Source organism: Curcuma longa, chromosome 21 (assembly GCF_044706935.1).
Source record: "Curcuma longa cultivar G26 ecotype Majalengka, Jawa Barat chromosome 21, ITB_CL_G26_1.1, whole genome shotgun sequence".
Lineage (NCBI taxonomy): Eukaryota > Viridiplantae > Streptophyta > Magnoliopsida > Zingiberales > Zingiberaceae > Curcuma > Curcuma longa.
This window is the reverse complement of record NC_133881.1, coordinates 11,653,019-11,674,619: the sequence shown is the minus strand read 5'-3', so window position 1 is coordinate 11,674,619 and position 21,601 is coordinate 11,653,019. Positions and strand designations below refer to the sequence as shown.

Here is a 21,601-nt window from a genome sequence, read left to right as displayed (position 1 = left end):
CCACTAAGCTTTCTTTTCCTTCTTTCTGTTTCTCGCTTTTGATACCTTAAGTAACCTTAATTTAAAAGTCAGAGTAGTCCCGTCGAGCCCTGCCTCGAGCTCATTCTAACCTTTGATTGAGTCTTGTAGATAACCCTTGTGTCCTCCCCACCAACAAGGCTCCTAGACAGCTCCTTCTCTTCGTCAGATTATTAGAAGACTCAATCAACCCTGAATACAGCTCACTCTCTCTCTCAAGTCTCAGACAGGAACACCAAGGAAACATCTCAAAAAAATCTTAACATTAAGGACAAGACACCCTTACTGGCTAAGAGAAAGAACTCTTGGGATAGGATTTTTTTTTTCTCGGACTGTTCTTATTGAAGAACTACCGCATCATTTTCAACCCCTGTAGCTTGGAAAGAGTATATTGGGTCTTCAAATCTTGAAGATCACTTGTATCAATTCAAGAACGCTGGTTTGTTGTACTTCACACCACTTAACTCAAATTCATTTTATTTTTACGTTTCAGATTCTGCGATTCAACACCAAATTGAAGAGAAATGCTTGATCGCCTTTCTACATCTACTCGGATCGATAGGAATAAAACATTCGAATTAAGTCGTCGATCTATAAATATCTGTAATATGTTCATGTTACTGGAACTCTATTGACACTTGACATGCATATATATAATTACCACCGCGACTGCCACAACTCGATTCACTTGCAGATGTTGCCGCCGCCATGCTGAACCGTGCTCGACGCCCCCATCCACGGCAAGCCAAAGCCCATCTTCGTGGGCCGCTCGCCAACAACAATCTCATCACGCCCAATATCAACTCCCTCCTCACACCTTCCTCTCTCCAGGAACGTACCGAAAAGCTTGAGCACTTCTTTCCCTGCTGCTTTTTTGTTCTTATGATCCTCTGTTGCTGTAGTATTTCCCTGGATTAGAGCACTGAAATCTACCTGGCTCAAGTCGACGAAGCTGGAGAGGAAGCCCAGCAGCCGGCGGCACTGGCGCTTGGCCTCGGCGAGCTCGCAGCTGAGCGCCTGGTTGTCGCTCCTTAGCTTCTCGTTCTGGCTGGTGAGCTCCAGAAGGTGGTCGGGATGATCAGGTGGGGGATGTGAGGAGGCAGAGGAGGAGCTGTGGACTTCGGCGGAGGAAGACAAGGAAAGAGGAAGGTGGGCAGTGGTTTTGTGATCTTTAGCCTTCCGCCGGTGGATGTGGCCGAGGAGTCCTTGCTCTCCTCTCCGGAAGTTGTCATTTGCGAACTCCCACTTATCCGGCACCACCTTCCGGAAGCCCTGGCAGCAATCAAATTTAGGAATTCAACACATTACTTTGCACAATAGCTGAAACTTATCTTTAACCAAAAAAGGCAACTGAAACTTTTTTTTTTAAAAGAAAAACAAAACCAATAGATATGTAATCTAGTGATCCTCTGGAAAAGCATATTTTAGTTGGTTTTTGACGTTGGTTAATGATCTGCAGACTTTAACTTTGAAGTCTTTTAACTGAAGAACTTTAGTTTTTATAAAATTAAAGTTATTTATAAGTCAAATAAAAAACATATAATTTAATATAAAATTATACACAAAAAATGTGGTATATAATCCATTTAAATAATGACATCGATTAAACTCAATAAAAGCACCTACTGAAATTAAACCGTGAAAATTATATTAAAAAAAACCGAGCATTTATATATGTAAGTGCTTTAAGATCTGTGCAAGATCTTTATCCTACACTGAACGTCCTCTTGACCAGATTATTAGTGGCGATCTAACAGATAATTGGATTACAATAAGACAACTAGAGTTAATCGAGTCACTTAGGTGAGATGGGTTGTGTGAGCTAGTTATTGAATTGGGGAATTAAACTATGTAGATTGGTTAGTTGGACAAGTCTAATAAGTGTTCCATCCAAAGATATTTTATCATCGATAAGATTATTACTGATCATTTAATAATTTTATGAATCAAAGATGCTAATTCAAACTAAGTACCTATTCCATTTCTAAAATTAAGCCGCCACCCTTATTTTATTTCTTATATATTGATGGTGTCCTTCTGCCGCTCTTCTACATCCGCTCAGGTTTCTCTTCTCCTTCTTCTTCAGGATTGTGGTCGAGGTAGGTCCTTCGATGGGCTCGTTGTTTGTATCTTGTGAATCAAAGCACATCAAGCGAGGATCGGCATTGTCGACGTGACCACTTTCAACAATCAAGTCAACGATTGGCTAAGAGGAAAGTCTCACAGGCACGAGAGATAGAGCATAAGAGCTCAAAGAGAAAGAAGACAAAGAAGATTAACCTTTATATGAGAAAAGAAAATCATATCTTTACTTTTGCAAAAGTTTATATAGCCTTGGAGATAAAATGCCCACATAAATTGTCACACAAACCCTAAGCAGGCCACATGGACGAGTGCACGAGTAAAGCGTCACCCTATTGGCTAGCTACACGAATGAGACGTTGTATTAAGGGTGACAACCATTGGGCCATACTCCTGACGTGGTCTGGTCATTAGCCTAATGTCGCTTTCGAGGTAGGCAACCTAGCTAATTGGGATTAGTTTTGCATCAAGAATATTAGAGGTTGAGGTCAAAGAGAGAGTTCGCTCACTTGAAACCACTATGGTCGTGTGGGTAGAGGAGATTGGACGACTTGATGGGATCTGTTGTTATGGAGGGCATCAGCCTAGCGTACAGGATCATGATAGGGTGATGACCTGATCAGGTTCATCCGGGACTGCATCATATATGATTTACTAACAATAGCAATTCTATTTCATATAATTCGTGTTAATTCTGTCAATCAAATGCACTATAGTTCCGAACTCGAATCTAACCCAACTTCATTTGGGTTGATCATAAATCAACGGAGGTGTAACTGCAGCTACTTTTGGTACATGGATGCATGCAGTCTTCATTTCGCTCCTGAAATCTGATCATTAACTACTGCAAGTTTAATTGATAGAGCAAGCTTTCATTTCCTGATATGTACAAGTGTTTAATTTATTCTCGACCCTCCACGTAAATTCAATAGAGTAGGCGGAAGTCGCTGAATGGTCAAGGAGCAGGCCCCTGCAGGTTTCAATCAAGGGAAGGGGATTGGCGGAGCATAAAAGGTCGTAATTAGCTGAGGAGATAGCTAAACTTATAGGCTTTAATTTCCTGGGGACGAAAGCGATCGAAATCTCTTTTCTTCCAACACCACGTTTCCATTTGAAAACGGATTCAGGAAGAAATGTGGAAATTTTGTTGCGTTGTATTTGTGACTTTGAAACGCAACGTGACCTGATCAACCTCGAGCTATCATCTTATCTTTCCACGCCAAGAAGGAACCGAATTAATCAGCCATCGGAATTAACACGATGGCCCAAGAACTCCAATGCGTGATCGATCGCGATCGATCGGTACGCGAGATATATATATATAATCAAGAAATCAATGCTGATCAGAAGTATGGTGAGAGAACGGAAGCAGATATAGAACTCACGTATGTGTTGAGCTGTCGGACGAAGCTGGAGAAGTTGTTGTGCTTGAAGTGGACCGGCAGCAACTCGCTGGCGAACTCCGCCGGCTTCCACACCACGAACGACGCCCCCTTCGCCCCCCACGATATCACCTCGTCCGTCGCCTCGTCCTCCACCAACCGGTGCGTCTTCACCAAGAACGGCGGCGGCCCTCCGCCGCCGCTCCCCTTCTTCGTCATGTATCCTTACACGAAAGTATCATTCAATTGGATCATCACTTGATAAAAACGGACAGACCATTAAAAACAGAGAAAGAGAGAGAGAGAGGATTGGCTTCTCGGCCTTGGCTCCCATATTATAGATAATTTATTATCAAGTCGTTATTCAAACAGAAGCTTCTCCACACGCCCCACGCCCCGAGTGTTGGGTTGCTGCCGTTTCGCTGGCATCGCCGTAACCTTTTGGTTGCTCGTTGAAGAGAATTCAAAGATGGACGGTACGTAGAAGAAGAGCTATAACATACGGCGAGGCAATTTTTATCATTACCTGGAATTTTCACAGCAAGGGAAATAAAAGTGGCTTTGAAATTGGGTGCCTGAATTCCATTGTGGTGTATTATATATATACAGGAAGATTCTTCATCTTGCCGTAAATCAAAAGTTAACACAAATTATATTTGTCTGGCAATGGCCATTTCATATATATATTTTTCTTGATTTTCTAAACATAATAATTTAAAGAATAATGGATGGTTGCCCATTTGTTACTTTACTGCTTTCCTGTTTAATTCGCAATATACAGACACAGTCCCTGTGTCTCTGAGATACACAAGGTTGAAAATGCTCATGAAAATTCTCAAAAATTGATTTTAAAGTGATTTTTAAAAAATATATATTTATAGATATATAGAAATATTTTTATTCAATTTATAATAGAGGTACTATCACTCTGTGATTCAATCAATTGATTTGTGCTTTGAAAAATGACATGCCTTCATGGAAAAACTCATTGAAAACCTCCTTCATCTAATTTCTACCCTAAAGATATCAAGTTTTGACTTTGTATTTAAAATTAAATCAAAATTAAGCACCCTAAATTTCTATCTACTTGATTCACCAAACTTTTTCTTCATATATATTGAGCTAAGTTTCTTGTGTCCTTTATGTGACAGCTAGCGTTGAATCTGAATGTGGAAGAAAAACACTCCAAGGTCCTTATCTGTTAAGTAACTCTGCACTGGACTGGAAGTCCATAATTAAGAAATTTAGCATGAAAAATTTGTTGAATATTCTTAATTTCCATTAAGATACTGGTGTTCTCTCAAGGTGGACATTTTTCCAAATGTTTGAGGACTTCAACTGTGCACCTGAATTTCATATTTATTTCTCTGATCATTTTTCAAAGTCTGAAGTGTTAACTTCAGTCCTATCTCATCACCAACCAACTGTACATGCCAAAAATTATTTCTTCTCAATAAACATAAGTGGTTCTGCTGCATACACACTAGCTAGCTAGACCGTGTGATAAGCATATATATTTCATGGAAAATATGCCACAATGCCTCAATTCCCATCTCCAGATTTCATAATCTTCGACAATGAATCAGCCAAAACGTTGACTGTTTTGCAAGCAGCAATCTGATTCAATTCATGTCCCAGATTTCAGGTCGGGCAAGATCAAGGGACACAAACAAGTTGGCCGCTAGCCACTCGAGTCGACTATCCTACCTTAATTGCAACAAGGACAAATTAAGCTTCCTACTTGGCTTGCTTGGGTTGAAAAATAGTCCACTAGGTCGGTGGTTGAGACATTTAAGTTGTCGGTTCAAATTGGACTAGGCAACCGTCCTAATTGAATTGGATATGCCAACTCAACTAAGCTAGTCGACCTTTCACTTGAACTAGACCACACGTATCATTGTGTTGAACAACTTATTGAATGCCACCAAAGGCAACCCGACCCTACGAAAGTGCACAAGGCATCTTCTTCGGCAGCATCACTAATATTGACATCCTCTAATGCCTCCACTCTATCGAATGATCTTGTGGCTGTTATATTTGAGAGATATTTTAAGACAATCATTTTAGATAATGTATTATTTATTGAATAAATAAAATTATTATTTGAGTATACATTTTCTATGTATTTGATTTGATTTTAAATTCAATTACTAAAATCCACAATACAGTGCATAGCATAAGAGAAATTATGATTAGATCACAATTAGTAGATATCTCTACATGTGCAAGTATGTACGTATTGAAATATTTCCTAGACGTCGGTGAATTGATGAAATTGAACATCATCAATTCTGTGAGACTAGCATATGTTAAACTCTTTGGTTTTATCAAACAATCGATCCTAACTAGCTGGAAACATTAGAATGTTGAGAGTTAACATATAGATGTTGGTTAAGGGTAACTAGTTCATCGGAAGTGACTTGCCATGAGACTTCATGTGGTTCTCTGAAAATCTCATTGTAGCTCGAGTGTAAGTTTTCTTCGACTTAAGGTATTCAAGTTATCTTAGTCATGGAGACTTATACTTCGACATCTTAAGCAAGTGTCTCTACGGAGATGTGGATTCAGGATGATTGGGAATAAGTCGAAGTGTCCGAAAGTGATTGAGTAGCCAACAGAGGATTCACCACTCCTTTAATTAGAAAACGTATACCCTATGACTACTTGTCATGATTGTTACTTATAAGTTTTTGACCAAAGCAGAAACGCGTCAAGAGGATGGTCCTCTTGGACAGATATTTTGAGTAACTTGAATCTGCAAAACAAGGAACTACATTTTGGACTAGATGTAGCATAGTCAGCCTAGTGGAGATGGACACATATTATGTCCTGAACTAAGCGGGTATAAGATGCCTAAAAGAAATAGACGCACGAACAAATATAGCTGTTGAAGGGTTCAAAAGTGGTTCTGGAATCAATTATGATTTTTTTGATTAATTGGGAATCATGATATACTACTAAGTATCTCAATTATGATTTTTTTGATTAATTGAGAATCATAATGTACTACTAAGTATCACTCATGATCGATCTGTAATTAATGATTAATTATAGATGGTCAGCATAAATCGAAAACTTATAAGGTCACATGTACTACGAGTTTCTTCATGAGACATAAAATGAGTTTGAGAATTAGATTCTCAGATTAAGAGAGATTGGATTTGGTTGGATTGGACGAAGCATATATGAAAAATATTTTGCCGGAAAGAAAGCGTAGATGACCTACATCTTTTGAAGACAAGGTGAGTATATCTTTTGGTTTAATTATAAACCAAATTGGTTTAGTTTAAATTAAAAGTGGTTTGATTTTGAACTAATTCAATTTGGTTATGAACCAAACTTGAGGTTAACTATTTAGAGTTTGGGTTAATGAATGGGAATTTTTGGTTAGCAAACCAAACCCGTTAAACATCTATAAATTCAATTCTTATAAAGAGTTATTAACATAGATTAAAAATCTAATTGTTAGGTTTTAAATCAACCACCTAAACCCTCTTCCTCCTCTTTGTTGTCACCTAACGCAAGCTTCCCTTATGTGTTGCCGCCACCCACTTCTTGGTGGGTGCTTATTGCTGTCGGGCAAAGGACCTCTTTCCAAGGCTCACCATCGGCCATTGATCTCCCTAAGATCAGTATCCTCTCAAGGGTCAGTCATCCCGAAGCCAAAGGAAGCTACAACCAACGGTGGAAGCAAGAAATATGAAGAAAAGCAATGATTTCTTCTCTACTAAAAGGTATCGCTTTTTTCCTTTCATTTTGACAATTGTTTTTGGACAATTATTATTGCTGGAACAACCATACAATATAAATTCGCTATCCCTTCTTGACAACAAACTATACGACCTTCGAATGGTGGTGGGGTTGCTTCCGTTCAATTCGATTCATATCGCGTGGTTGCTTCGAGCCGTCGAATACAGAATCGGTCCGTAGGTCCTCTCTCGGGTCGCTTGTCTTTCTCCTTCCACTAATATCGAAGCAGAGATACGACACGTGATTTAAGAAAGTCGTTTTGAGGAAATCTCAATGTGGATACGAGTAGAGGCAACCTTACTCAAGGTTGCTAGTTGATACCCTTTTCGCTTCGTGTTATCTTAAAGGTATAAATTTATTTATGTCTTATCTATGATTATGTTTGTATGCCTGTGTATCTTTGTATGATTGTGATACGTAATTAACAATAAAATATTTATTATACTTCCGTTACATATTTAGTAAAATATAAAAATTTTAAATTACTCAAACTGAAATCCAACAGTATCATTGCCCAAGGTTGTCAACCATGTTTGCCGGTCCACTAGCCTTCCCGCATCATTCTTTGCTATTTTGGTTACAAATATTTTCTATTAATATTTATTTCCATTGATGCCAATAAGTAAGTTAAGCTAGCTAGTTTTCTTCTGCAGAAGAAAGAGAAGAGAATCAAAATAACTCGATTCTTTTCGGCTGAGTCTACCTCAATCACAATGGGCTTTTAGCTCAGGCCCACTTGAACTTTCCTCAATTACCACATAATTTAGCAAATGCAATGATTCAATAATTACAAGATATGTAGATTTTGACGGCAACTTTGTTCATTTATATTTTCCATGCATGTGATCATATTAGACACGATTTTTTTTTTTTTTGGTTTAATATTCTTCAAATTTTTGTTAATGTATTTTTCGTTTCCATAAAGTGTGAACAATTCAATCATGTCGTCGTTAATAACCGGTGATTTAAAATTGATATTACATTCTTATCATCTTAACAACTCCTCCTATAATATATCGGACCTCATTCTCCATGTGGCTACATGAAGCCAAACTTGAATTCTTTAAGGCTCCACGTGCACTTTGACGATTCTACTCCTACCGCGACAATTAAACCCGATCGACTCCATCCGCCAACCCTAATTGCCTCCAATTGTTGAAAATGGTATCATTATTAATTATATTATGAACGCTAAGATCACATTCAGATCAAATAATAGAAATAAATAAATTAAAAGGCGCAGAAGAGTAGCAAAAAGGCGGCTCAGAATTTAGCTACCAACCAAAAAATCCACTTGTAGATTTCGTGTCGTTTCCTCTTTGGCCTAACAGTACGGCGCGACCACCCTGTTGCCTCCCTTCCTCTCACCTTCTTCCCCATCTGTTCGTCGATAACATCTCCATTTAAGAGCACTGGGCACGGAGGAGACTGCACGAAACATAACGGCGGCGAGGGTGAAGAGAGCAGAGATGGAGGTGGCGGTGCCGGCGCCGGATATCCATTTCGACAGCGCGTGCAGCACCCCATACGTGAGCGCGCCGTCGAGCCCCAAGCACCACGCCTCCGGCGGCAACCCCTTCGACCTGTTCCGCCACTACACCAGTACTCCCGCCAGCCCCACCCGCGCCTCCGTGCTTTATGCACACTTCGACGCCATCGCCTCCGCCAATTCACCTCCTCCGCTCGCTTCCTCCGGCATCCCCTTCCGCTGGGAGGAGAAGCTCGGCACGGCCAAAGAGGAGGAGGAGGATGGAGAGCTCGCCTCCGACGGGGCCTACGAATTCTCCTTCGACTTCAGCGGCCACCTTGACAAAGACGGCCTGCCTGCGCTCACCGCCGCCGACGAGCTATTCGAGGAAGGGAAGATCCGGCCGCTCAAGCTCGGGAGTAGCAGGGTCTCCTCCCCGGCCTCGTCGAGGGGATTATGGTCGCCATGGTCGCCCCGCCACCGAGGCAGAGTGGTGGCGCAGGAAGAGCGCGACCCCTTCGCGGCTGCGATGGTGGACGCCACCAGAGGGCGAGGGAGGGAGAAGGAGAAGGCACCGGCCGATTCCCTCCCTTCTTTATCTTTCTCAAGAAACCGGAAGGGATCGAGATCGCTATCTCCCCTCAGAGTAGAAGGGGGCATCTCCTTTAAGACGACGATTCCCGACTCCCCTGCCTCCACCGCTCCGGCGGAGGTTCCCCTGAAGAACCGCAACGGGAGCAAGAAGTGGCGGTTGAAGGACTTGCTCCTGTTCCGCAGCGCGTCCGAGGGTCGCGCCACCGGGAACCGGAGCAAGGACCCGCTGAGCAAGTACACTCTGTCGCCGTCGGCGCCGAGCAACAAAGTCGAGTTCTCTGCGAAACTGGATTCGAAGAATTCGAGCTCCCGGTCGTCGACAGGAGGGTCGATGAGGAGGGCGGGCGCGTTCTCGCACGAGATGCACTACGCGGCGAACAGGGCGGCGGCGGAGGATCAAAGGAAGAAGACGGCGTTGCCCTACCGGCAGAGCCTTTTCGGCTGCCTGCGCTTCAACCCGGCCTTGCTCAGTATTACCAAGGCATTCGGCGGCCACTCATTCGTCCAGCAGTGATTACCGGCGGTCGGCGGCGGTGGTGGAAGGCAGTGATGATCATGTATCTCTCTGTTTACGCGCGCATTGTCATTCATTAATTAATTTGTTAAAACCCAAATTGAAAATTATGATATATAAATTTTCGGAACATAATTGAGTAGATGATGATGAAATAAAAAGAATGTAATGTCCTCTTTTATCATCATCAATTATGTGAAATTGTTGAGATGATAAATTCTATTTTTTATTAAAGAGAAAATTAGGATATTTATTTATTTGGACCAACTTAATTGAATGTGAGCATGACTCACACACAATTATGCATGTTCTATGGACGCAGACATACGAGCATTAACTCAATCAAGCGAAAACAATACTTTGTGTGGATTAAAAAACAAAAAGAAAAAAAAATTATCTTCAATAACATTAATGAAAATATCATTATCTCAAATTAAAGTCTTAAATTTATGGCATCTTTGTGAATTTTGCCACATGGCCCCATTATTCAAAATGATAAACCAACCTAAAAAAAAGTAGGTTGCCGAACTAAGATCATGTTAGGCCGCTGATGGATTAAATTTGATGATGACAAAATATCAAAAGGAAAGTTATTAGTAATGATCATTACAAACGATAAAGTTATTAGTAATGATCAATACTGACAACTCAAAGAAAAGAACCTTAATTATACATGTCTTCGACCTCCAGCTCAAATTATGTTGTCAATAAATTAACTGACTTGATCTGTGCTTATTGGATAGTTAAGTTCTTCTAACACTTCTTTAAAGAATCAGTTGGATGGGACAAATATAAAATTATAAATGAAATACTTAGTTCTACCAGAGACTTATCTGATTTGCCTAAGAATATGAGTTTAAATGGAGAGCTCAAGGAGTCATGTCATTCAAGGCACTCAGATAGGTTTAGGTGCTTAATTAGGGGACCGAGCTAGGTCGGGGAGCTTGAGATAGTTGACTTAGTCAGAGTACTTGACGGTTGAGTTGAAGGTTGACTGAGGAGGTCATGCTGCTAGACATCTTATGAAGCAAAAGGGTGACTCGAGGCAATGGCGGAGCCAGCCCGGATAATTTACCCGGGCTGATTCCAAACTACCAGGGCTATGCTTTTTATTTCTTCAAGTTTTTCTTTTCTTTACCCATAAATCCAAAAAAAAATTCTTCTCTAATGGTATTGGGCCCCTGGGCTATAGCCCGGGTACCTTTCAAGGTGGCTCCGCCCTTGAATCGAGGGATAGAGCAATCGAATCAGGGAGATTAGGAGATAGTTAAGTTAGATAACTCAAGAGAGCCAAGTCAAGGTACTTAGCTATTGAGCAAAAGATGTGTTCCGGCCAAAAAACGACGATGGTCAAGCCACCAGTCAACGAACGATCCGACGGGTGCCGATTCCTAGTGGAGTTGGAGGGACAGGGTGATGAGGACCTGAAATGCACTTAAACAGGGGGTGAGAGGGGTGCCGGGAAGTTCCGGCGGGCCACTCCGACGCTCAAGTCAGTATTCCGACGGAGGGAAAATGAAAATGGAAAAGAAGAAGAAGAGTTTAGAAAATCGAACCAGCCCCTCAAGAGGGAGAAGAAGAAGAGCTTCCTTTCCGAAGAAGAGGTCCCCACCTAAAATGCATAACCTGTCTAGAAGAAGAGGTGTCCCCTCTTGGAAGAAGGGGAAGAAGCAGTTTCCCAGCAGCCCTCCATTGGAAGAAGAAGAAGGGGCCCCCTGGAGGAGAAGAAGACCCTTCAGCGAGAGGAAGAAGATCCTCCTCCTGCCTCTTTGCTAGAGCTCTTCCTTATGTAGGCACACAAGGAGATCAAATCTGACATATCTCCTTTCTTTTTGCCTCCTTTTGGCATTATGTGCAGGGAAAAGAGCATCTTCTATGACAACTTTATAAAGGCTGTCTTGGAACATGTGTGGTTTGTTGAATCCATAAAAGACAAATGTTGACCAGCCCATTTGACTAGCCTTGCCAAATCAGCCTCATTCTTGACTCCCCTTTGACCCTTGACTTTTACCTTAGAGAAAGAGCCACGTCATTTATGCACCGACATCAAGATGAACTTAGGAGATTGAGTCAGGTGATCGAGAAGCTAAACTCCCTTGCAATTCAAGAGATTGAATCAAGAGGTCGGGAGGCTAAACTAAGAGGTTGAGTCAAGAGGTCAGGAGGCTAAAGTGTAGAGCAACTCAAGAAGTCGAGTTAGAAGGTTGAAAGACGAGCTAAAGATTTATTAGGACACGACGAGTTAGAGGAATGAATAGTTTCGATCGCTTCTCGTCTTAATCTTATGTACGTCATTTGAATATGTAGCGGAAACTTGAATCAAAATCGACGTCACATGCACAATACCTTAATTTTATTTGGTATTCATCTCCTTGAGGTGATTAATCCAAGACTCTACTCCTAGCGATCTCCCTTCACTATGAATTTCTCTTTTTCAAATACCTTCGGAGGTAGAGAAACCTCTTACACTCTTGTTCTTACAACAAATGCAACAAGAAAATAAATGCAAATACAAATACAATCAAAGTAAACTACTTTACATGCATCTTGCTTTGAGCACTTTTTTATTATTTGAAATTGCCTCTTGTTAACCTGGGAATGCATCAGTATTTCATTCTCAAATCTCCAAGAATTGACGACTTCTCTTCCAAACAAAACCTTACTAATACGATTGCAGTTTGGGTTGATTTTCATTTACCAATCGATTAACCTTACTTACCAATCAATTGTCATGTCAGATTTGACTGTTTAAACCTGTAGAACGATTAATTTTGCTTTACCAATTGATTGTTTTATATCAATCAATTTCACCAATCAATTCCAAAGAATTCTATTTGCTGCTAAATAAGTTATCTCCAATCGATTGCGCTAATCGATTGTATCAATTGATTGCTCAAGCAACAAATCTGAAATTTTGGATTTAGGGTTTGTCAATCGATTGATTTCAACCTTTTCAAAGCTGAATTCACGTCTTTCTTGGTATCAGGTTGACCTCAAGACTTTCTTTGCTCAACATATGATCACCTTTAACCTGTTGAGACTTTTCATTGTCTAATATCCGATCAACCTTGATTTAATGAGACTTTCGTTACTTAGTATCCGGTTTACCTCAACTTACCAAGACTTCTTTGTTGCCTAGCATTCAATCAATTTTGACCTATTAAGACTTGTTCACTTATGTCAAGTGTCCAGTCATTCATGACTCATTTAGGTTTTTCTCTTATCAATTTCCTATGAGACTTCTGATCATTAAATATTTGGTCAACTTTGATTCATTTGGATTTTCTTTTTGCTAATTTTCCATTGAGTTTTTGATCACAAAGTATCATATCAACCTTAATCCATTTGGACTTTCTTTCTTTATATCAAGTGTTCAGTTTTTCATAATCCATGTGGATTTTGATCTCTTTATACTCTAAAAGGATACGTAGATAACTATAAATAAGTGCAAATTATATATATATATATATATGTATAATTTTAAATATATAATTTTTAAATAACAATAATTTTGAACTGTGACGAATCGTGAACTAAATCATGAATTTATAATTTTGAATCGTGAACCATAACCATCTTAGATAGTTAAAATTAAGGATCGACTTATCAAAAATTATCAAATTGATGATTCTAAATCGTTGAATCGTCAATTTTAAATTATGATAAGATCTATGAGCCGACCCATTCTATCACGAACCGTCCCAACCCATCCCATATGAGTAGATCCATCTGACAGTTCTATTCTAGTATAGTTCCTCGCAACCGAAGTCGATGGTAAGAATGACAAGGGTTTGAATTTCGACAAAGTCGAGCAATATTCTCTTTCGTCGTGATCAATTGTAATTTTTCGATTTATTTCTTCACAGATGATTGTAATGCTGATTGTATAAGATCGTTTCGATGACGAATTCTATCTTTTGTATAGAAAAAGAATGACTGATGCAGATAGATGATGGCCATTGTGTGGATGCTACACGCTGATCATGTCTCAGTGAGCTTTTCTTGACTCGAGCCAGTACTCGACATCAGTGGCAGTGGTTCCGCTGTCAGTCCTTTTCCGCGTACCGTCTCGCCGTCTGCACTGCACTGCACTGCTTTTTCCAAACAACTCCATCTGCCCCTGTTCGCACAGTGATCGCAGTGGATTAACGGAAAGGGGTTGCTTGTTTGTGTACGGCTTCAAGCTTTTTCCAGTAGCTTTCGTAACTTAGTCAAAGAAAGCCATTGACGGCGTGCATGCAGTTTATAATTCAGCGGCGAGAGGCATGCAACTTCATGATTTAAATAGAGGAGGAGCTCGGCTGACGGCTGCCGAAAGCGACCACAAAAGAATTATTAATCAACGTTAATGTTAATATGTTAAATTGATAGTGAATTGGTTTCCCCTATTCTTTTACATGTGAATTTATTGAAGAACGTTTACATTGCAATTGTAAGGTATTAAAAATTTATCCTTTCAATTTTCTAATAATTTGTATGTGGATCGCTAGATGGTAGATTAATGGTGGTGGGAATTGGTGGGTGTACTTCAACTTAAAAATTATATATGATCAAACTTGATCCAACAGCTGAGAGGAATTAATATGAATTTAGATCACCAAGTCGGTCTGGTCGGGCCCATTTCCATTTGTTTGGTTGGACGAGCTAGCTAGCTTCTTCACGCATGTGGTGGTTGGCACTGTATTAAAGAACAGAAGGGATGGGACAGCAACAAGCTAGAGGCAAGTTTGAAGAAGAAGGGTTGCTACAATGTGAACACCAGTGTAGACTGCGGGCTCATCTTCCACACACAGCAGCGCTATCAGTGCCGTGGATCGTAACAACATTAATCAATAAATCGAGGTTGAAGGCCGCACATGGCGGCGATATTCTGCAAAACGATTGGATTACGACCAATATAAAATTGAAAAGGGGGCCAGCATTTGACAGAAACAAAAGCAATTAATGCTCTGTTTTGATGGGTGATAGAAAGTTTATTAACCGAGGAAAAGGTTTATTAACGGAGTAAGAGGAAAGAATATAATAAAAAAGGAAAAAGAATTAAAGTATTTACTATTTTTTATTTAGAAGGAAGAAAAAATTTATTAATATAATATGTGCTATATTAAATATATAAAAGAAAAAGAAATAAATATTAAATATATAAAATTATAAAAATATTTTTCCTTTTTAAAAAATAAATTTAAATATAAAAAAATTATATATAACTCATTAAATTTATAGATGTAAAATTTTTTTTAAAAAATCCTGTCAATATTACATAAGGTCCGTAACGCATGTTCTTTGTATAAATCTTCGTCTCTATTCTTATAGGAGAATAAGAAGATTAAAATTACTATCTATATTTTCTTAAATTTTATCTTTAGAAAAATATGTGGTGAAGATTGATGTTGATGTCGTGGAGTGTGAATGGATTGAATACTACATGATAATGACGCACATTGTATGAGAAGCAACGATGCAATAATGAAATATCTAAATAGATGAATTAATTTAAAATTTAATATTTTAAAACAAAATTAAAATTAAAATAAAATATTTTTACATTTTTTTCTTTACTTTTCAAATTGGAGTATAAAAAGATTATATAGATTCATGAGCAAGTTGAAACTTACCCTTATTTGTCTTTCTCCTTCTTAATTCAACATTCCATCCCATTCCCTCCCCTCCTCCAAAAAGACCGTACCTATTAGTCACAACAATTGTTTCTTCAGCTACCCACAGCTTGACACATAGGATAAAAAAATAATTAAAATAATATAATATATATATATATATATACAACAATATAAAAAATAGATATATTTTTCAATTTTTTATATACATATGATATTAATTGCACTTAAAAAAATTAAGTATAAAACATAAAAATTATCAATATCATCTATATATTCAAATTAAATCATGTTATTTTTAGATTTTATAATTCATGTTTAATATTGCAACTCTAACTTAAAATGTATTATAAATAAGTAGGTTAAAATTAAAAAACAAGTGTTCTTTAAGTTACATAATGATCTAATTAATACATCACACCTGAACTAATGGACGAAGCAACATGCTGAAACAGAAATAATCTACACCGATATCCGTTTGGTGAAAAATCTATTGGATTCACAGATATTACTTTCATGCCAAGCCTAAGATTGAATCCAGTTCAGTACAAAATACTGAAAAACTGACACATTTGATTTCACCCAGGCAAATTAATATGACTTGTAAAGGCCCATGAATGGCTTCTCCCTCTCTTCCATTCTTTTCCTGGCTGCTTCCCTTGCTTTCAGAGCCTCTGTTTCCTCCTTGGATATCACCTTTGTTTTTCCATCATCCCTCTTCCTTTTGTTAACAGCGATTGAAGATGGTGCACCTTTAACTGCTCTTGTGGGGTTCAGAGGTGTTGAAACAACCCGCCCAGGGGCAGCACCACCTTTGGAACTGGAAGCAACCCCATCTCCTGCACAATGTATATAATCAACAATATTAGGTGTTTCAAACATATACTTTCATATTGTATGGTAGATCATTGACAGAGTTAACATGACGATGGTCAAAAACTAATTAGATGTTAGTAAACAGGTTTTGTCGATCCTATGATACCCACCAGAGTCAGATGTGGATGAAATTGACTATTACCATGACTGCGCAAAGAGTGACATTTTAACTAAAGACACAATAGTATGCAAATATGTCATCCCAAAGTGATGACATACTGGATGTTAGTCCAAGTTCACATAATAGTAAGGAAAAAAGGTTAAGAAGTTACCACTTTTAGTTGCAGACGAACTTTGAGCATCATCTGTACTTTTCTTGTTCGGTTCCAATTCAGCGGAAGGGTCGTTAATTCTTTCAAAAGAAGCCAAATCCTTCTGATAACTTTGTTTAGCTTTCTGCAAGGCAGGTTGAGGGGACAGATCAACTGAATCAAGTGTTATACTTAGCATGACAAAATAAACTTGGTAACAGTGCTTATAGTTCACAGAGAACATACTGCTTCAATTGCCTTGAGAGCTCGTGCAGCTTCTTTTTGTTGCTTCTCCTTTGCAGCACTCTCCTTTCTCATGGTAGCAAGCCTCTTTGAGACATTGTCCTTGTGACGCTGACCAAGCTCGTGGGTTCTTATGCTCAAAGGATTGTTGGAGATGTATATCTTGCAGAAGTCGCACCATTTGTTTCCTTGGCTGACCCAGTACTGTAAAGTAGATCAAAAGAACATAAATTTGTTCTTTAGAGATGGTACAAATAACAAAGAAGTGGTCCGAGGGACCAGGCTCAATAGGCTCAATGATGATATTATCAGGTTAACAATAGTGATTGAACTGTTAGCATTATCACATTCCATGATGTTATGTGCCTGCAGTACAACTAGAACTAAATCCTTTAGTAGCATTTTTGATATCTAGGTGGTGAGGAAATTTCAGCAAATTTGCATTGCTTTTAGTCAGAACAAGGTTGCTGTCTAGACGTACCAATAACGTTTTTTTAATTCTTTTTTAATTTTTTATTTTTCCATACCCAAAGTTAAAGGAGAGCTTTAACACGATGGTAAAATTGCTACAATATGACCTTGAGGTCACAGGTTTGAGTTCCAAATATAGTCTCTTGTAAAATGCAAAGTAAGGTTGTGTACAATAGACCCAATGTGATCCGACCCTTCCCTGGGACCTTGCATTGGCGGGAGCTTCATGCACTGAACTACCCTTTTTTTAATCCATAACCAAAGCTACCCATACCAGTCCTAAAACATCCCTTTGCTAATCATCCATGCTCTATGGGCTTGTTGGAAAGGTTATCACCCTCACTGTACATAAGCCAGCAGATCTCTTTTTGGCTCATCATCAGACTGATGCTTGATGCACAAATCATAGCACAACATTTTTCTCCCATAGAGGAGAAGAGTCCTTGCTGCTTTAACAATGGGACTTTAAGGAAAAAAATATATATAGTGGTACCCTGAATCCAGATAGGAACTTAAAGATTTCTACAAGATTGTCAAGAAATGGCTACACAACTACTAGCAGCACTTCAACAATTTCAAGGTGATGCTTCCTTCCCCATAGTTGTAGAATGAGTTACTGAACTCTTGATCTAACTACCCACACCTCATGTTGGGCACCTTGCACTCTAACTAGAAATGCTGAGTGAGCATACATTCCCATTGACCACATGAAAACGTCTAGAAAATAAAAGGTGAGACACTTAGATACTTCTACAATCTAGTATTGGTGGTTTAAGAGTTATCTGGTGGAAGAAATATTGAGAATGCAGAAAGGACACTAAGAACTAGCCATGTTGTTCACTCATATTCAATTGGCCTAATCATTTCTTGAAGCTTAACTGTGACATTTTCTCTAAATTGGTCTTCTTCATAGTTACCCACGAATAATATTTTTTCAGGAAAATAAATTTACTTCCTTAATGACAACCATCAAGATTACCTATGTATCAGAAAATAAGTTGCATAAACAATGAAGTAATATTGGTTATATATAATAAATAATCAAAATAGGATAACATTATTACTGCCTTCAGTGTTTCATATGAAGTAGGCAAATGAGACAGTAAGATATTACATTATAAGTTGTATTGTATTTTAACTTAACCAATTTGCCTATGCATCTCCAACTTAACCAATTAGTCTTCCCTACTGCAGTTGCCATATCATTTTCCAATAGAAATTTTGGATAATGAATAGGACAAATATATTCACACCAGTGGTGGATTCACTCTTAATTGAGAGACTGTTATGTTCTTCCTCAGTCAACAATAGTAAACTCTCAATTCACAGTGACCAGTGTTTTCAATACTAGACAGGACAGCCAATTCAATAGTTAAACTGAGATTAAAAGTCAATCCAGTTCAGGCTGATGGAAAAACCAGATAGAATAAAAATCAGAAATACTGGTTATAAAAACAAATACTGGCTATAAAACCATTAACTGATACAACACTATAACAGGATAGAAGCTGGTTCTTGGCCTAGAGGTGGCATTTCTCCACTTGTATTTCTCACTCACAATATTATATTTTTTTATATTTTTATATTTTATTATATATATATGTTTGAATAGATTTAAGGGCTTCTATTTATCATTGCCATCAAAGAACACCCCTTTTCAAAATTATAAAGGGACACCCCTTTTTTCAAAAATAATCAAAGGGGCCCCTATTTGTTGTTACCTAGCAATATGCCCTTCCTAAATTGATTTGGACCAATTCAAATAAACCTAAATTATCATCGCCTTTGTGTAAGGTCATCTTCTCCCTTGTCATCAAGTCTCCTCAACCTCTTCCTCACCACCTAGAGACGTTGAAGTCCTCATGGGCCTTTTGGTCATCCGACCCTCTCTGCCTCAAGGTAATCTCGTCTACCATCAAATCCATGCTCTCTCCTAAAGATCCTTCCCCCACTACTAAGTCGTGAGGAGAAGATTGACAAAGTTGGAGAAGATGATCATGGACTTTTTGAAACAGAATTTTTTTAAATGAATAGGGGTAGTAAAGGTAGTATGATACTTTGATAGTTAAACTCTTTTATTTACCCTTTGTACTTGTGTGAGATAAAGACACTTAGAAACCAAGACTCCAAGTGGAAATTCAATTTTTTATTGGTCATAGGTAAATACTTTTGGAAATAGTCATGTGAGACACCTAGATCCCCATACGTGTTGGATATTCATTCAAGTCCAAGTAACATAGGCTAGGAAGAAATAGAGATCTCCTTTCTTTGATGATAATAAAAGGAAGCCCCTTAATGATTTTTCCCCTAGATTTAATCATATATAAATTTTATATATTTAAAAAAACATCACAAATATTTAATATCTTTATTAAATCATATGAAATATATATGTATGAATTATTTTATGACTTCATTTTCAGGTTTACCAATTCATTTTTAGGAGGGTTAGGGAGTGTAGGTCTAGTGGATGCACTAGGCAATTCTAATAATAGAAAGCTATCGATTGCTATACACTCTACGTACCTAACTGGAGGCTCCAAACTGTATAGTTCTTCAGAGGAAACAGAATAGTGTGGAAGATATACATATACGGTTACCAAGATCACCAATGCGGTGTCATCACCATTATTACTTTGACACCAGTTTTATTATGTCTTTCAAAGACCAGTAGTCAATTACTCACTGGAAAATAGATACTATGGAATATACAAGTCTTTTCCTTCTTTGTGGATCACACAATGAATCCATAGCATTGCAATCTTAGTTTAATTAGACATCCTTGATCTGAAACTCGATTAATTTGTCCCCAATCTGACAAATGCTCCTTCTGATTCCAATTCTTGGTCAAATATCATGTGGATGTGTCCAATTTAAGCATCAGTTCCATTAGAAAATGTCTGAACGATGAGTCATCGAGCATTTTCCATCCATTCCAACAAATTATCTGCCACTTGTTTTGACAACATTTGCTGTGGCCCTTACTTAGCGATTTGCATGCCTGTGGAAGGTAAATTTCTTTGGTGTTGTGACATTTCTCGTTTCAGATCCATGATTGTAAAAGATAACATACATGCTAGAAATTTGTTAAGTCACAAAAAATGGATAATGCAAAAAAATGGATATTAAATGCCAAATCAATGAATAACCTGAAGTCTGTTAAAAAAATTAATCAACAAATGGGAGACAAGAAATGGATCTCTCTCGTGCCCTTCAAGGATGGATTTGAGGCAACATATGATCCTGCCGTGACCTCTTTGGAGTTTCCCTAATGCGGGAATCAGCTCCACAGTCAAGTAGTTACACAAGCAATGAATTGTCACCGGAAAATTTGGCAACCGGTCCAGAATCAATGGAGGGACTGAGAGGGCAACAATGGGGAAGGAGAGGGAGGACGATGTCAAACAAGGAGGTTTTATGTCACCGAGTGTGTTGAGAAACAAAGCAGGAGAGAGTTTCGATAAGAGCGTTGGAGTGAAGGCTTCATTAAAGAAAGAAAAACAGAGGGAGATTGTGTTTCTGTGAGGTTTGGAGCGGAAAGAGGGAGGGAAACCGATATTGATGTTGGAGCGGCGAAATTTATAGAGAAGAAACAAGATAAGGTTTTTATGAGCACAGCTGCTGCACAGTGAAGAAGCGAGAGAGGGAGAGGGTTAAGGCAATGCCTGGCCTGAGGAGAGGGAACATAGGTAGGGGGCGGGGGATCATCCGAAATCCTTTTATAGTCAACATATAAAACAAAAAAAATGACAATAACAATACTAAACCCTAATTTGACGAATGGGAAATACCTCTGTCATGCTGGAAGCAATCGGGATTGTTTTTGCCGCAGTGAAAAAAAGAGAACCTTGAAGACTTCAGAACTTTTGAGAAAAGGAAACCAAAGCCTCCGATCGAGGTTTACAATGAACAAGCGCGTGGCGGACTCGGAGTGGGATCGCCTCCGTCCTCCACGAGCAGGATCTAATCGACAACCGGAGAAGGCTAAGATATTGTTTCTCGGGGATGCTACAGGCCTTGGTGGTTCCAGATCGCTCTTATCGTGCCGAATCCGCCGCCGTTGTTGCCATTTCGTATCCTTCCGGTCGATTGGGGCACGCGCGTTCCTCCACTCCAATCTCGCCTTGTGATCTGAAAGATGATTCTCGGATCAAGGGTTTTGAAACGTGGGAGAGGAGAGGAGAGGACGCCGAGGAAAATTCCCAGAGATAAAAGATCACCTTAATAATTTATGATTTTCTAAAAAACCCTTCACATTTCCAATTTCTTGTCATTTGACCCTGTGTAACATGGGCCAGACTGAGCGAAAGAAATTTTAAATGCTTAACTGTTTAATT

The 21,601-nt window shown here is 38.9% G+C and overlaps 3 protein-coding genes across 3 annotated transcripts; 1 reads left to right on the top strand and 2 right to left on the bottom strand.

The window, feature by feature from the left end:
- Positions 1-596: 596 nt before the first annotated feature.
- LOC141815515 (heat stress transcription factor B-1-like) lies at positions 597-3,768 on the bottom strand. Its single transcript, XM_074703458.1, has 2 exons — positions 3,486-3,768; positions 597-1,290 (listed from the first exon to the last, which is right to left on the bottom strand). Exons 1-2 carry the CDS (start codon positions 3,699-3,701, stop codon positions 703-705), a joined length of 804 nt encoding a protein of 267 aa, XP_074559559.1. The 5' UTR covers positions 3,702-3,768; the 3' UTR covers positions 597-702.
- A 4,754-nt stretch (positions 3,769-8,522) lies between these two features.
- LOC141814876 (uncharacterized) lies at positions 8,523-9,943 on the top strand. Its single transcript, XM_074702831.1, has one exon. It carries the CDS (start codon positions 8,702-8,704, stop codon positions 9,806-9,808), a length of 1,107 nt encoding a protein of 368 aa, XP_074558932.1. The 5' UTR covers positions 8,523-8,701; the 3' UTR covers positions 9,809-9,943.
- Positions 9,944-15,760: 5,817 nt separating this feature from the next.
- LOC141815235 (zinc finger protein ZOP1) lies at positions 15,761-21,446 on the bottom strand. Its single transcript, XM_074703145.1, has 4 exons — positions 21,056-21,446; positions 16,797-16,997; positions 16,572-16,695; positions 15,761-16,262 (listed from the first exon to the last, which is right to left on the bottom strand). Exons 1-4 carry the CDS (start codon positions 21,062-21,064, stop codon positions 16,015-16,017), a joined length of 582 nt encoding a protein of 193 aa, XP_074559246.1. The 5' UTR covers positions 21,065-21,446; the 3' UTR covers positions 15,761-16,014.
- Between the last annotated feature and the right edge of the window lie 155 nt (positions 21,447-21,601).

Coding starts and splice junctions, on each gene's coding strand:
- LOC141815515 (XM_074703458.1), bottom strand. CDS start 3,701: ATGACGAAGAAGGGGAGCGGCGGCGGAGGGCCGCCGCCGTTCTTGGTG. Junction 1,291..3,485: donor TCCGACAGCTCAACACATAC/GTGAGTTCTATA, acceptor GATTGCTGCCAG/GGCTTCCGGAAGGTGGTGCC.
- LOC141814876 (XM_074702831.1), top strand. CDS start 8,702: ATGGAGGTGGCGGTGCCGGCGCCGGATATCCATTTCGACAGCGCGTGC.
- LOC141815235 (XM_074703145.1), bottom strand. Junction 16,696..16,796: donor CTCTCAAGGCAATTGAAGCA/GTATGTTCTCTG, acceptor CCTGCCTTGCAG/AAAGCTAAACAAAGTTATCA. Junction 16,263..16,571: donor TTCGTCTGCAACTAAAAGTG/GTAACTTCTTAA, acceptor TACATTGTGCAG/GAGATGGGGTTGCTTCCAGT.